The following is a 14,940-nucleotide window of genomic DNA, read 5'->3' on the forward strand; positions in this document are numbered from 1 at the left end:
CACTGCTCTCCCCCTCCCTGCTCGTCCCGACAGGACTACATCTGCAGGACCTAGAGTGATGTCAGAATCATGTGACCGATCACATGCTTTCTGCATCACTGCAAGGTCCTTAAATCCAACTATGCTGCCAGTCAGGACAGAGCCGGCGGATGGGGCCAGAGCAGAAGTTGCGGCTGGGACTGGGTATGAAGAAAAGCTGTTTGTGTGAGATGTAATGTATGTAGCAGTGCTGAGTGAGTGCATTTAGCAAGGGGTGTGTGATTGAAAATTTGTAGCAGAGCTGTGTGTGTATAAGTGCCTGAAGCAGAGCTGTGTGTGAGTAAATGGTTGGAGCAGTGCTGTGTGTAAATGAATGGATGTAGCAGACTGTGTGTGAATGAATGGATGTATAGTTGTATATACTGCACTACATGTTGTGTATAGTTGTGTATACTGCATTACATGTTGTGTATAAGTGTGTATAGGTGTGTATACTGCACTACGTGTTGTGTATAGTTGTGTATACTGCACTACATGTTGTGTATAGTTGTGTATACTGCATTACATGTTGTGTATAAGTGTGTATAGGTGTGTATACTGCACTACGTGTTGTGTATAGTTGTGTATACTGAACTACATGTTGTGTATAGTTGTGTATACTGAACTACATGTTGTGTATAGTTGTGTATACTGCATTACATGTTGTGTATAAGTGTGTATACTGCACTACGTGTTGTGTATAGTTGTGTATACTGAACTACATGTTGTGTATAGGTGTGTATACTGCACTACATGTTGTGTATAGTTGTGTATACTGCACTACATGTTGTGTTTAGTCGTGTATACTGCACTACATGTTGTGTATAGTTGTGTATACTGCACTACATGTTGTGTATAGGTCTGTATACTGCATTACATATGTATAGTTGTGTATACTGCACTACATGTTGTGTATAGTTGTGTATACTGCACTACATGTTGTGTATACTGCACTACATGTTGTGTATAGGTCTGTATACTGCACTACATGTGTATAGTTGTGTATACTGCACTACATGTTGTGTATAGGTCTGTATACTGCACTACATGTGTACAGTTGTGTATACTGCACTACATGTGTATAGTTGTGTATACTGCACTACATGTTGTGTATAGGTCTGTATACTGCATTACATGTTGTGTATAGGTCTGTATACTGCACTACATGTTGTGTATACTGCATTACATGTTGTGTATAAGTGTGTATAGTTGTGTATACTGCACTACATGTTGTGTATAGTTGTGTATACTGCACTACATGCTGTGTATAAGTGTGTATAGTTGTGTATACTGCACTACATGTTGTGTATAGTTGTGTATACTGCATTGCATGTTGTGTATAGTTGTGTATACTGCATTACATGTTGTGTATAAGTGTGTATAGTTGTGTATACTGCACTACATGTTGTGTATAGTTGTGTATACTGCATTACATGTTGTGTATAGGTGTGTATAGTTGTGTATACTGCATTACATGTTGTGTATAGGTGTGTATGCTGCTACTGTATAATTCTACTGTATTTTGGGCACTATGGCATGGCCTTGCTTTGGAATACCTCTAGATAGTGGTTTCTGATCATTGGAAATTGCACTATAGGAAGCAGCAAGTCCGTGGATCATGGTCCAAACTATGATCTAATGATCGGTGCTGATAGGAAGTAAATAAGACAGTAAAGGTTAAAATCAGAAGCCAGAGGCTGAGATATTACAAATCTCAGAAAACATAGGAACAGGAACAAAGCCAAAAATCTGAACTAGATGAGTACACAATGCAACGGTGTCCCATTGGGGTACCACAGCATCCTCCATAGGTCCAATTTCAACTTCTAGCAAAATAAAACCCAATTAGGAGACTAATAAGGTCCATTTTCTATGGCTCAGGTGCCAAACCAGTATACCCTGTATATCCTCAGAGACCTTATACCCCTAAGGCCCACGGCAACGCAGTGGCCAACATGAGAAAAGAACAGAAATGATCAATTATCTATAAATTATCATTAGTTATGAAACAGCGACCAACAAATTAACCCATTAACCACGGTCCAGTGATTATGTTGATATACAATAAAACCTATAATGTAAAAGAATATATAGCAGCTCCATGTATAATAAATGTCACTGCCTGTGATGTGTCCCTAAAGAAATCAGCCAAGAATCTTACAGATAAATCATTCATTTTCCTGGGAAAGAATCTTTACAGCTGAACATTAGATATTTCCCCAAGATATTAATATTTCTATAGACGACACCACGGATTGTGGAGATAGTATTTTACGTATTAAGGTCTAGATGTGATGGTGCACAGGGTCCAGGTACAAGACCCAATGGTAAGAAATGATAGAAGATTATTGAAGGTCAGAAGCCTGAGGCATGGGACAAGCAGTATACAAAGGCGCTGATATCATAACTGTGCATTATGGGTACACTGTAGAATTTAATTTGAAAATTAAGATTTCTGCTCCCCAAAAAAGCTTTAAATCCTGACCAGACTCCAAAGAGAGATGGTTAAGAGTCCCGATTACTCCGCCCACACAAGTAATTGACAATGAGAGTCCTGATTACTCCGCCCACACACAGTAATTGACAATGAGTCCCAATTACTCCGCCCACACACAGTAATTGACAATGAAAGTCCCGATTACTCCACCCACACACAGTAATTGACAGTGAGAGTCCTGATTACCCCACCCAAACACATTGATTGTCCTGATTACTCCGCCCACACACAATAATTGACAGTGAGAGTAATGATTACTCCGCCCACACACAGTGATTGACAGTAAGAGTCCTGATTACTCCGCCCACACATAGTGATTGGCAGTGAGAGTCCTCCATACACAGTGATAGACAGTGAGAATCCTGATTACCCCACCCACACACAGTGATTGGCAGTGAGAGTCCTGATTACTCTGCCCACACACACAGTGATTGGCAGTGAGAGTCCTGATTACTCCGCCCACATACAGTGATTGACAGTGAGAGTCCTGATTACTCCGCCCACACACAGTGATTGACAGTGAGAACCCTGATTACTCCGCCCACACACAGTGATTGACAGTGAGTCCTGATATACTCCGCCCACACAGTGATTGACTGTGAGAGTCCTGATTACTCCGCCCACACACAGTGATTGACAGTGAGAGTCCTGATGATCCCGCCCACACACAGTGATTGATATGGAGAGTCCTGATTACCCCTCTCACACACAGTGATTGATATGGAGAGTCCTGATTACCCCACCCACACACACAGTGATTGATATGGAGAGTCCTGATTACCCCACCCACACACACAGTGATTGATATGGAGAGTCCTGATTACCCCACCCACACACACAGTGATTGATATGGAGAGTCCTGATTACCCCACCCACACACACAGTGATTGATATGGAGAGTCCTGATTACCCCTCTCACACACAGTGATTGATATGGAGAGTCCTGATTACCCCACCCACACACACAGTGATTGATATGGAGAGTCCTGATTACCCCACCCACACACACAGTGATTGATATGGAGAGTCCTGATTACCCCTCTCACACACAGTGATTGATATGGAGAGTCCTGATTACCCCACCCACACACACAGTGATTGATATGGAGAGTCCTGATTACCCCACCCACACACACAGTGATTGATATGGAGAGTCCTGATTACCCCACCCACACACACAGTGATTGATATGGAGAGTCCTGATTACCCCTCTCACACACAGTGATTGATATGGAGAGTCCTGATTACCCCACCCACACACACAGTGATTGATATGGAGAGTCCTGATTACCCCACCCACACACACAGTGATTGACAATAAGAGTCCTGATTACCCCACCCACACACACAGTGATTGATATGGAGAGTCCTGATTACCCCACCCACACACACAGTGATTGATATGGAGAGTCCTGATTACCCCACCCACACACAGTGATTGATATGGAGAGTCCTGCAGTGATCAGGACTCTCACTGTCAGTAATTACTTTACTAATCCTGCCCAAACTCTCTAAATTTTTCACTTACGACCAGTGGTATATAAGTGACTCATCTCAAGCCAAATAGCTGGAAATGAACAACTACATTGAATGTAATTGGTATAGAGACTGAAACGACCCTCATCCCTGCATGACAATAGCACTACCTTTATACATCACCAGATGGATAGGACATGTTCCTGCACCGTATTATCTGCTAATTACAAGGTCGCGGCTTCCTATTCACAGACATGGAACGTATCAGATATACATGTGTATTGTTTTTGTAGAGCGCACACTTGTAAATGTCAGGGATGAAGACATTACATTAACTTCTTTTATCACCACAGTCAACGTTTCCTGAGCTGTTTCTGGAGAATCTTAATAATGGATGAATTGCCTTTCCCTGATGGTATTTAAGATCAAAGGCTTTATGATCAGATCTCTAATAGTTTGTGTTGTTTGTTTCATAAACTTTATAGAAAATTGTTCTGTAACTAAACATTTTCTGAAGGCAGCAGAATATTATCTCATCAGACTGTTCCATGACTGTATCTTATATAAATCCTGGATAAACCCTTTAAATTCATACTGGTCTACAAGCAGCATCAGATAATGGCGAAAGAAGAACATCAATATTGTCTTATAAAGTGGAAGAGATCTCCTGGTCTTGGTGGGAGTAGGACCATAGCTTGAAGGACCTGGGCCATTAGAGACATTGGGGGTCATTTACTAAGGGCACGATTTGCGTTTTCCCGACGTGTTACCCGAATATTTCCGATTTGTGCTGATTTTCCCTGTATTGCCACCGGCATGCGTGCGATGGAAATTGGGGGGGGGGGGCGTGGCCAATGGAAAGCCAGCCGGATTTAGAAAAACTGCAGAATTTAAAAAAAAAAAATGTGTCGCTTGACACGCGCTTACCTGCACCCAGAATAGGATGGTGAACTCCAGCGGACTTCAGCGCAGCAGCGACACCTGGTGGGCATCGGGCGCACTACCTTAGTGAATCCCGGCCGGATCCGAATCAACGTCATAGAACACGCCGCTGGGTCGTGACTGGACCGGGTAAGTAAATGTGCCCCAATGTTCTCTTGGTCAGGGAGGAAGTAGAACCATGGCCTGAAGGTCCAGAATCAATAGACGTTTTGCATCTAAGCAGAGATATTGGCACTACTATTATGTCACATGACATTTAACCCCTTAATAATATCGCCCAGCAGATATGGGCATGGCCTTTGTAAATATGGGTGGGGCCTAAGCTGCACTGATGATTTTGGCAGCTTGGACACAAGCTACACGTGGCGGTTTACTGATTCTTTTATGGGAGTTTTGACAAAAATGTAATGTATAAATTAGTAATGTACGAAATAATTTTAATGTATGAAATAAACAATTGTAAAAAAAAAAAAATTATAAATGATAAAAAAAGAAATAATTTTATTATGAAAATTAAGAAAAATAGGCTAATTCTGTACATCTTTACAATACTGTGGTCAGGTCTGTTCACGTTGGGTTCATCAAGTTCTACTGACTTCACAATTCACTTGGTAGCTGTATATCTCAAACAAAGCGGGAACTTGCCTCCGTATTCGGGGTACAAAAATAGACTCCATTCAATTCCCACCTGGGCGAAGCAGTAAAGGCAACTGAACACCGCGAGAGGGATCCATGGCCACCCTGCAAAATCACAAAATTACAGGATGGTAAGTACTCCTCCATAACACTCAGACTGAATATTAGTTACTGCCACTCCCATTCTTTATAGCATTCCACTTCCTGGGCGTCTCCCAACCCTAACAGGAAGCACTGAGACAGCCAATCACTAGCCAAGGTGGGTGGGCACCTCCAACTCCAACTTCTGATTGGTTGATAGCTGCTCCTAGAAAGGAGACACCCAGGAAGTGAGTTCAGCAGTGACCGGATGCATCAACAAGAGAACATCAGGGAGAGTGTAAAGTAACATTTCATACCAATATTTCATTGTCTTCCCATCAGCCCTTTAAAATGTAATCATGTATTTTTTCACCCCTTTAAGAAAAAAAATAAATATTTAAAGCTTCTTAAACACCAAAAAACCAAACATAAAGCATCAGAAGAGCTGCCCGGCGTTATAAGAATGCCTTTCCCGCAAAAAATACCTGAATACCGATAAATCTTAATTTTTAAAGGGATTTTCCATCTATGACCATCTATGTTTGTCGTGCAGGTAAAAAGGGATGTAGCAGTATAGAAAAACAGGGAGGTTTATGTTTTGCCAATTAGTGGGTAGTGTTTTTGCAGTATGAGGCTGCAATAACCCAGGGTTTAGCTATGGGACTGGTTTTTGGCCTTCCTTACTACGTATAGATGTGCCACTCTCCCGATGGTCACATGACTGCCAGATATTGATCAGACCTATGGTGGCAACAAGTTGGACAGTGCCTATAAAATAAATATTGACCAGAAATTTCTTTAATTATATCCATTAGGTCCTGTGTACCCTGTCTATTCGGTTTCCCAGGGGAAGCAGGACACTGTCCATCAACATTGGGTGGTGGCAGTCAAATTGGACAAGAATCGGTACAAAGAAACACGTCCCAACGATAGTCTCGTCTATGATTCCTAGGCCATGTTTGATATTCACTGAGCTGTAGTACCGCACACAGCCTGCTGACAAGAGTGGCGCTCTTTCTGAAGGAATATTACAATGGATAAACCTTAACAAATAAAAGTAGTCATCATCTGACATTCCCTAATGGCGAGAGCCGTGAGACTAATATATATAACCATATAATTAATATTTGATGGGGCCTTTGAGGTAAGTTCACATCCAAGTATCATAATTAAAGGTAAATTAGTCCATATATTCCCTTTGCTTGCTCCACGTCTTGCATATAAATGTGCGCGGCGGCTCCCGCTCGGGAATGAACGTGACCTCATTTCCTTAACGCACTTGGCCGATATTAAACCTTAATCCTTAAACCGATACGCGGGTTTTCTTTCAACAACTTTATTAACTATTCTTCTCAAACGCTCGGCGCCAGTTACATTATTTAGCTGTAAGCTCATTGCTTCTTCTTCCTTAAGCAGATGAAAGTTTCTGGCGTCTCAAGGTGACTTCTATGACGGATTTCGTGGGGTGGCGTCATGTGCCCCATGACTGACCGTCTCCTACCGGATTAGAATTGATGTCATTGGGCTTAATTATAGGAATACGATTCCTGATATAGAGATCGTTCCTTTTTATTCTTGCCGCAATATAAAAATAGAATTTGACAAATGGAATTTCAATCTAATTAACATTTAAAATGTAATGGGAAATAAAAGACTCCAATAAACTTCTGCCTCCGAAGACCAACTACTGTATAGAACATCTAAAGTGAGGAAATTCAGAACGTACTTTACAATACTTGTCCTGTTCTGATCCCGAGTTACATCCTGTAGATCTTTTATTAAAATTGAAAGTAAAAAACATAACAATAATCATATAACATATACACAAAACCGAACATCCCTTCCCCATTCGCACCTCACATAGACTAAGGCTCACTAAAACAGAGCCCCCTCCAAAGGATCGAGGTCCCCCCCATGACCAGCCTCTCATACTCCAGAAAGAATGTGATCTGGTGACCACCTATCCACTGGGAGGATTTTATGTTGTGGCAATACTAAGACCACTACTGACCACTAGGTTAACTAAGAATAACGTATAGCGTTCCCGGCCACTGTCTCCCATTCCTGGAAGAAAGGCTGAAACCATCCCCTACAATTGAAAAGAGATGGCTCCTCCGTGGGTTTACTGAGGTTTGCTACATTGATCTTATTATTTATTAGAGATGCCACAGGGTTGACCATACACAACCCTCCTTGTCTACTTGTGCGGTAAGTAAACCACCTCTTGAACAGACTGTAGACCCCCATCAGGAGCAAGTAAGTTTTTATCTGGATGACCTTCTCCCAGATGGTCACAGGCCAATCCATCCAGTGGTCCACCTTCAGAGCGGCTACTGTCCCAGTTTTGGGAGGGGTAATACCCATGATTAAATTCAATGCAGAGAACTTTGGTCGGTCTTGGGGCCCTGGAAGAGTGTCCGGAAGATTAAAGCCTGGACCTCCCTCTCCCAGCCAGAGACTCTCACACTTATCCCCGTTGATCTTGGACCCAGAAGCCTCTGAGTAGCGGTCAACCTCTGATATCATCCATTGTGCCTTCCCTCATGAGGACACAAAAACGGTGACATTAGTGGCATACACTACCACCGCCATGTGGTCCATCCCAACTCCCACCAATGGGTCATGATCAACCCTCCTAAGGATTGGGCCAATCGCGAATACGTACAGCAGTGGGCTCAAGGGACAACCCTGGAGAACACCAGGCATAACATCAAAAGAGAGGTCAATCCAACTGTTCACAAGCAGGAAACTATGACCCTGCATATAATATCTTAAGCCAATTTATTAACCTGCCCGGCATAGTACTTGTGGTTAACATGATCAAGAGTTAACAGCAAGTACCCCTTCCATCTATTCTTCCTGCCCTGCTCTACTGCTTCTCAGACACAGCACAAAATGTACTACGGCCTGGAACAGTTGCCAAAACCTTTCTATCCACATTGAGAAGAGCTATGGGTCGCCAGTTCTCAATACGAGAGCAGTCCTTACCCTTTGACAGGATGATCAGGGCAGAGTCACTGGGACTCATTTACTAAGGTTCTCTCTGCTCAATTTTGTCAGACTTTGCACCTTTTTTGGGTACTACACGGCTTGGACAGGTATTTAACAGGTGTCTGCGCTGGGATTGTGTCACACTCGACCGTTTTTTGGCGCAGCTGCGTTGCTTCCATGTGACACAAGTTTGGGGAAGTGTCTATCCGACTGATTTGGACTGAGCGTGGGATTTAACTTTAAAAATGTGTCGCAAGCCCAATCACTAACATGCACCAGGAAGAAGATGAATGATGTCGGACCTGAGCGGGGAAGCGACACATGCAGGATATGGATCTTAGTGAATGGCGGCAGAGTGTATTATCATCGGACAGTGCACTTTCCGTGAACTCAAGTGGCCGGGTAAGTAAATGTGCCTCACTGTGTACATACATGACATTACTTATCCTGTACTGATCCTGAGTTACATCCTGTATTATACTCCAGAGCTGCACTCACTATTCTGCTGCTGGTGCAGTCACTGTGTACATACATGACATTACTTATCCTGTACTGATCCTGAGTTACATCCTGTATTATACCCCAGAGCTGCACTCACTATTCTGCTGCTGGTGCAGTCACTGTGTACATACATGACATTACTTATCCTGAGTTACATCCTGTATTATACTCCAGAGCTGCACTCACTATTCTGCTGCTGGTGCAGTCACTGTGTACATACATGACATTACTTATCCTGTACTGATCCTGAGTTACATCCTGTATTATACCCCAGAGCTACACTCACTATTCTGCTGCTGGTGCAGTCACTGTGTACATACATGACATTACTTATCCTGTACTGATCCTGAGTTACATCCTGTATTATACCCCAGAGCTGCACTCACTATTCTGCTGCTGGTGCAGTCACTGTGTACATACATGACATAACTTATCCTATACTGATCCTGAGTTACATCCTGTATTATACTCCAGAGCTGCACTCACTATTCTGCTGCTGGTGCAGTCACTGTGTACATACATGACATTACTTATTCTGTACTGATCCTGAGTTACATCCTGTATTATACCCCAGAGCTGCACTCACTATTCTGCTGCTGGTGCAGTCACTGTGTACATACATGAAATTACTTATCCTGTACTGATCCTGAGTTACATCCTGTATTATACCCCAGAGCTGCACTCACTATTCTGCTGCTGGTGCAGTCACTGTGTACATACATGACATTACTTATCCTGAGTTACATCCTGTGTTATACCCCAGAGCTGCACTCACTATTCTGCTGCTGGTGCAGTCACTGTGTACATACATGACATTACTTATACTGTACTGACCCTGAGTTACATCCTGTATTATACCCCAGAGCTGCACTCACTATTCTGCTGCTGGTGCAGTCACTGTGTACATACATGACATTACTTATCCTGTACTGATCCTGAGTTACATCCTGTATTATACTCCAGAGCTGCACTCACTATTCTGCTGCTGGTGCAGTCACTGTGTACATACATGACATTACTTATCCTGTACTGATCCTGAGTTACATACTGTATTATACCCAGAGCTGCACTCACTATTCTGCTGCTGGTGCAGTCACTGTGTACATAGATGACACTACTTATCCTGTACTGATCCTGAGTTACATACTGTATTATACCCAGAGCTGCACTCACTATTCTGCTGCTGGTGCAGTCACTGTGTACATAGATGACACTACTTATCCTGTACTGATCCTGAGTTACATCCTATATTATACTAGGGAGGTGCACTCAGGGCACTCGCTGCTGTCTGTTACATGACTAATAGATGTGCTACATAGTTAAATATATTTGGAAAACATAATGATCAAAAGAATGAGTGAATAATTCTTCATAACTTTCTATGGGAGATAATACAAACAAAAAACTCAAGGCTGCAGCAGGCAGAGACGAGCACAGAGATTCAATGCCAGCGCAGGTGTATTCTACAGCTACCACTGTACTATAGCAGCCTGTACTTATAATAACCACATTATTGCTGTATTCCCTATTCTGTATTAAAATATGACTGGCAGCTCTAATCTCTGTGTGAGGTCATTGCAATTCAACTCAATGAGGGCTGATCTGCAGTATCCTGGTCTGACCACTACACAGTGATTGGAGCTCTTCCATCAGCTGCTGAGAATGTGGGGTCGAAAAGGTGTAGGACCCCTGTGACCAATCTTTATGAGGGGTAATCATTCGATTTAGCCTGAAAATGGGTGTTGGCCATCGCTATAACATGGGCACTCCTGCTCATAGTATCGTGCCATCTCTTTAGTCGAGTCAATCTGATTCACTGTAAATACTATTACGGCCTAATTCACTGGAGTAGAGAGTGGAGATGAATTGCGGAGAGCGGATTTGGTGTCAGTCAGTATGATCACCTTGTTTGTGCTCGTGGAGTGACATTTATACGAGGATAAATCTACTTATTGCTGGATAGGATTAGGTCACAGAGTCCGTAGAGATAGAAGAAAGATGATTTATTCTGACACTGAAGCACAGCCATGTGGCAACCTGAGGGAGCCGCGACGGACGAAACTCTACCTCACAGATCTCTGCGTGGCGATGACGGAGACAACGATGAAGAGGGAAAAAATCCTTCGAGCAGCGGGGAATTAGAGATGAGATACATCGTGTCAAGTAGGATTTAAGATGATTTACTGTAATGAAAGCTGAATGAGATCTGACGGAAGTCATGATGAGACACCGATAAGACGCAGAGAGACAAGATAGTCAGGTTGTTTTTCTAATATTAAGTCAATTGAAGAGAAATTCCTACCAAGAAACAGCTGGAGGCAGAGACATTGCGAACGGGAAGTCTAGGAAGTCACAATCACTCTGGTCTTAGCTTGGAAGTCCAAGAAAGGTTGTCACTTGGAGATCCAAGAAAGGTCGTCACTTGGAGATCCAAGAAAGGTCGTCACTTGGAGATCCAAGAAAGGTTGTCACTTGGGGGTCCAAGAAAGGCTGTCACTTGGAGATCCAATAAAGGCTGTCACTTGGAGATCCAAGAAAGGCTGTCACTTGGCGATCCAAAAAAAGGTTGTCATTTGGAGGTCCAAGAAAGGTTGTCACATGGAGATCCAAGAAAGGTTGTCACTTGGAGATCCAAGAAAGGCTGTCACTTGGCGATCCAAGAAAGGTTGTCATTTGGAGGTCCAAGAAAGGTTGTCACATGGAGATCCAAGAAAGGTCGTCACTTGGAGATCCAAGAAAGGTAGTTACTTGAAGATCCAAGAAAGGTCGTCACTTGGAGATCCAAGAAAGGCTGTCACTTGGAGATCCAATAAAGGCTGTCACTTGGAGATCCAAGAAAGGCTGTCACTTGGCGATCCAGCTGGAGGCAGAGACATTGCGAACGGGAAGTCTAGGAAGTCACAATCACTCTGGTCTTAGCTTGGAAGTCCAAGAAAGGTTGTCACTTGGAGATCCAAGAAAGGTCGTCACTTGGAGATCCAAGAAAGGTCGTCACTTGGAGATCCAAGAAAGGTTGTCACTTGGGGGTCCAAGAAAGGCTGTCACTTGGAGATCCAATAAAGGCTGTCACTTGGAGATCCAAGAAAGGCTGTCACTTGGCGATCCAAAAAAAGGTTGTCATTTGGAGGTCCAAGAAAGGTTGTCACATGGAGATCCAAGAAAGGTTGTCACTTGGAGATCCAATAAAGGCTGTCACTTGGAGATCCAAGAAAGGCTGTCACTTGGCGATCCAAGAAAGGTTGTCATTTGGAGGTCCAAGAAAGGTTGTCACATGGAGATCCAAGAAAGGTCGTCACTTGGAGATCCAAGAAAGGTAGTTACTTGGAGATCCAAGAAAGGTTGTCACTTGAAGATCCAAGAAAGGTAGTTACTTGGAGATCCAAGAAAGGTTGTCACATGAAGGTTCAAGAAAGGTTGTCACCTGGAGGTGCAAGAAGGTAGTCCTAATTCAGAAGCAGCAGAATATTTGACTGCATCGAGAATGGTTACACAAATTACTTAAAAGTAAGGTGCTGGTTGAAGAGCTTTTGAAGAAATTATTATCCACGGACTTTCAAGACGGGTTATCACTTGGAGGTCCAAGAAAGGCTGTCACTTGGAGGTCTAAGAAGGGTTGTCATTTAGACTTAATTAGGTAGTACAAATTCAGAAGCAGCAGAATATTTGGCTACATTGTGAATGGTTATATACGTTAATCAAGAGTAAGGTAATGGTTGTAGGACCATTGAAGGAATGATCATCCAGGGACGACTGTCAAGAAAGGTTATCGCTTGGAGGTCCAAGAAGATTGTCCAAATTCAGAAGCAGCAGAATATTTGGCTTAATTCTCAATGATCATACACGTTAATCAAGAGTAAGGTAATGGTTGTAGGACCACTGAAGGAATGATCATCCAGGGAAACACTGTCATGAAAGGTTATCACTTGGAGGTCCAAGAACATAGTTCAAATTCAGAATCATCAGAATATTTGGCTGCATTGAGAAAGGTCATACACCTTTCGCAAGCGTAAGCTAATGGTTGAAGGCTCATTGAAAGAATGATCATCCAGGGAACGACTTTCAGGAAAGGTTGTCAATTGGAGGACCAAGAAAGGTTGTCACCTGGATGTGCAAGAAGTGTTGTCACTTGGGCATCACAGGAAGTCCTGAAACTACTTCCGGTAGGTCATGTGACTAACAGCTCATATTTAAAGTGTTTTGAGAGTTTGGATGGTAAAACTGTACCCCTTTGAGATCAAAAATATGACATAAGAGACACACTGCAGACAAAGTGGTAAGTTTAGCTCTGTATACAGAATAGGGATCAGTGTGAACAACAGGAGGACTCATGGAGCATTTCCTGCAGCTGTGATATGCCTGATCTCAGCTAGACTACGGGAGCCCAATGATCACTCAATGAGGTAGAAAATACAGCGTTTGGTTGTCGTCCCATGTCATTACTTCTATCGATTTGTGAAATATACAAAGACCTGACCCCAGCCATTACACAGGCCATAAGCTGTGGTATATCCTGTGGTTACAGCCCTGCGGCGCTGTGTATGGTCAGCTCAGTGAGCAGGGCGTACATACCATGTAATAACCAATGAAGAGAGTAAAAACACTGCAAAAGACTATCAATCTCTTCATAGAGACAGATGAACCCTATACATAGAGTCAGCTGGGATATGTTCACACTAAACATGTGTAACAGCTGTTTATCGGAGGTCAGTCCGGGTTCTCGGAAATGCTCGATATCCATTATCACCTTCATGCGTCTTACACGTCCGCTATAGATTATATATCACACTGTACATATTCTCCACTGCTCCATTAAAATTTAAAGTGAATTTAACCTTTTATTGTTCTGACATTTTAGGGTATAGAATTTAGTAGTATTTCTTTTGAGAATATCCTTTTATCATTTCTAATACACAACTCAGAATCCACTGCATAGACATAGATAAAAAGCTAAACACGCTGACTCCCTGAAGCCCCATTAGAGGAGATAAAAACATAAGATTACTGTATAACAGTATGCAATTAGCTCCTGAGCTCCTCCTAGTGGTGGCTACTATCATCTCATCTACTTAAAATTTCCGTAGTGACTTAGATCCCATTCAAATGAAAGGAAACTTATGTTTAGTAACCTAGTCTGAACAGTTGTTCTGAAGGGGTGCGGAGTCTCAGACCCTCACCAATTTGATATTGATGAACCTATCCCATCGATATGGATATCAATATTATTATAAATAAATGTAAGAATTTTTTTTGAATAACAAAGATATATAGAAAAGTAGAGAGCCTTGGCAATTAGAAATACATTATTTATTCATCCCTGAATTATGATACCAAAGCCAATGCCCAGAATTTATCCTGGATGCCGGCCATGAGACGACCTCTGGTCCTAAAGACATAAAGACTGAAGTTATATTTATAGGAAAGTCCTAGAAACCAATAAATGACTTGAAACAATTCAAGACAAAAGACAAAACAAGATACCGAAACACGTCTCGTTTCTCTAACCCGGTGACAGATCGAGTGTCAGATCTGTCAATGCGGACTCTCATCATTCATAATAGTGTTAATCGGGACAATTAAGCACTTCTTGTCTTAATTAAAGATGTGTCTAAGCAACTCATTAGATTTTAATTGAAAATAAGATGTTTGCCAACCTCGGCATGCCAAGGAACAGAAGCTACAATCTTGATAAGAGGCCCTCACCCTGCAGACGTAGTAAATAATATTTCATGCTAAAATATTCCAATGTATTTTCTTGTTCTGGGAAAAATTACCAGTGTAGATTCTTCATCAGAAGGTTC

At 42.4% G+C, this 14,940-nt stretch overlaps 1 protein-coding gene across 6 annotated transcripts in view; it reads right to left on the reverse strand.

The window, feature by feature from the left end:
- Positions 1-5,420: 5,420 nt before the first annotated feature.
- The window catches only part of HHAT (hedgehog acyltransferase), a 169,252-nt gene continuing 159,732 nt past the window's right edge, over positions 5,421-14,940 (reverse strand). For all 6 annotated transcript variants that reach the window (XM_072140204.1, XM_072140205.1, XM_072140207.1 and 3 more), the window contains exon 12: positions 5,421-5,674. In XM_072140204.1, coding sequence (XP_071996305.1) covers positions 5,538-5,674 — 137 coding nt within the window. In that variant the 3' untranslated portion in view covers positions 5,421-5,537. The remainder of the gene's footprint in view (positions 5,675-14,940) is intronic.

This window comes from Engystomops pustulosus, chromosome 3 (genome assembly GCF_040894005.1).
Source record: "Engystomops pustulosus chromosome 3, aEngPut4.maternal, whole genome shotgun sequence".
Classification (NCBI taxonomy): domain Eukaryota; kingdom Metazoa; phylum Chordata; class Amphibia; order Anura; family Leptodactylidae; genus Engystomops; species Engystomops pustulosus.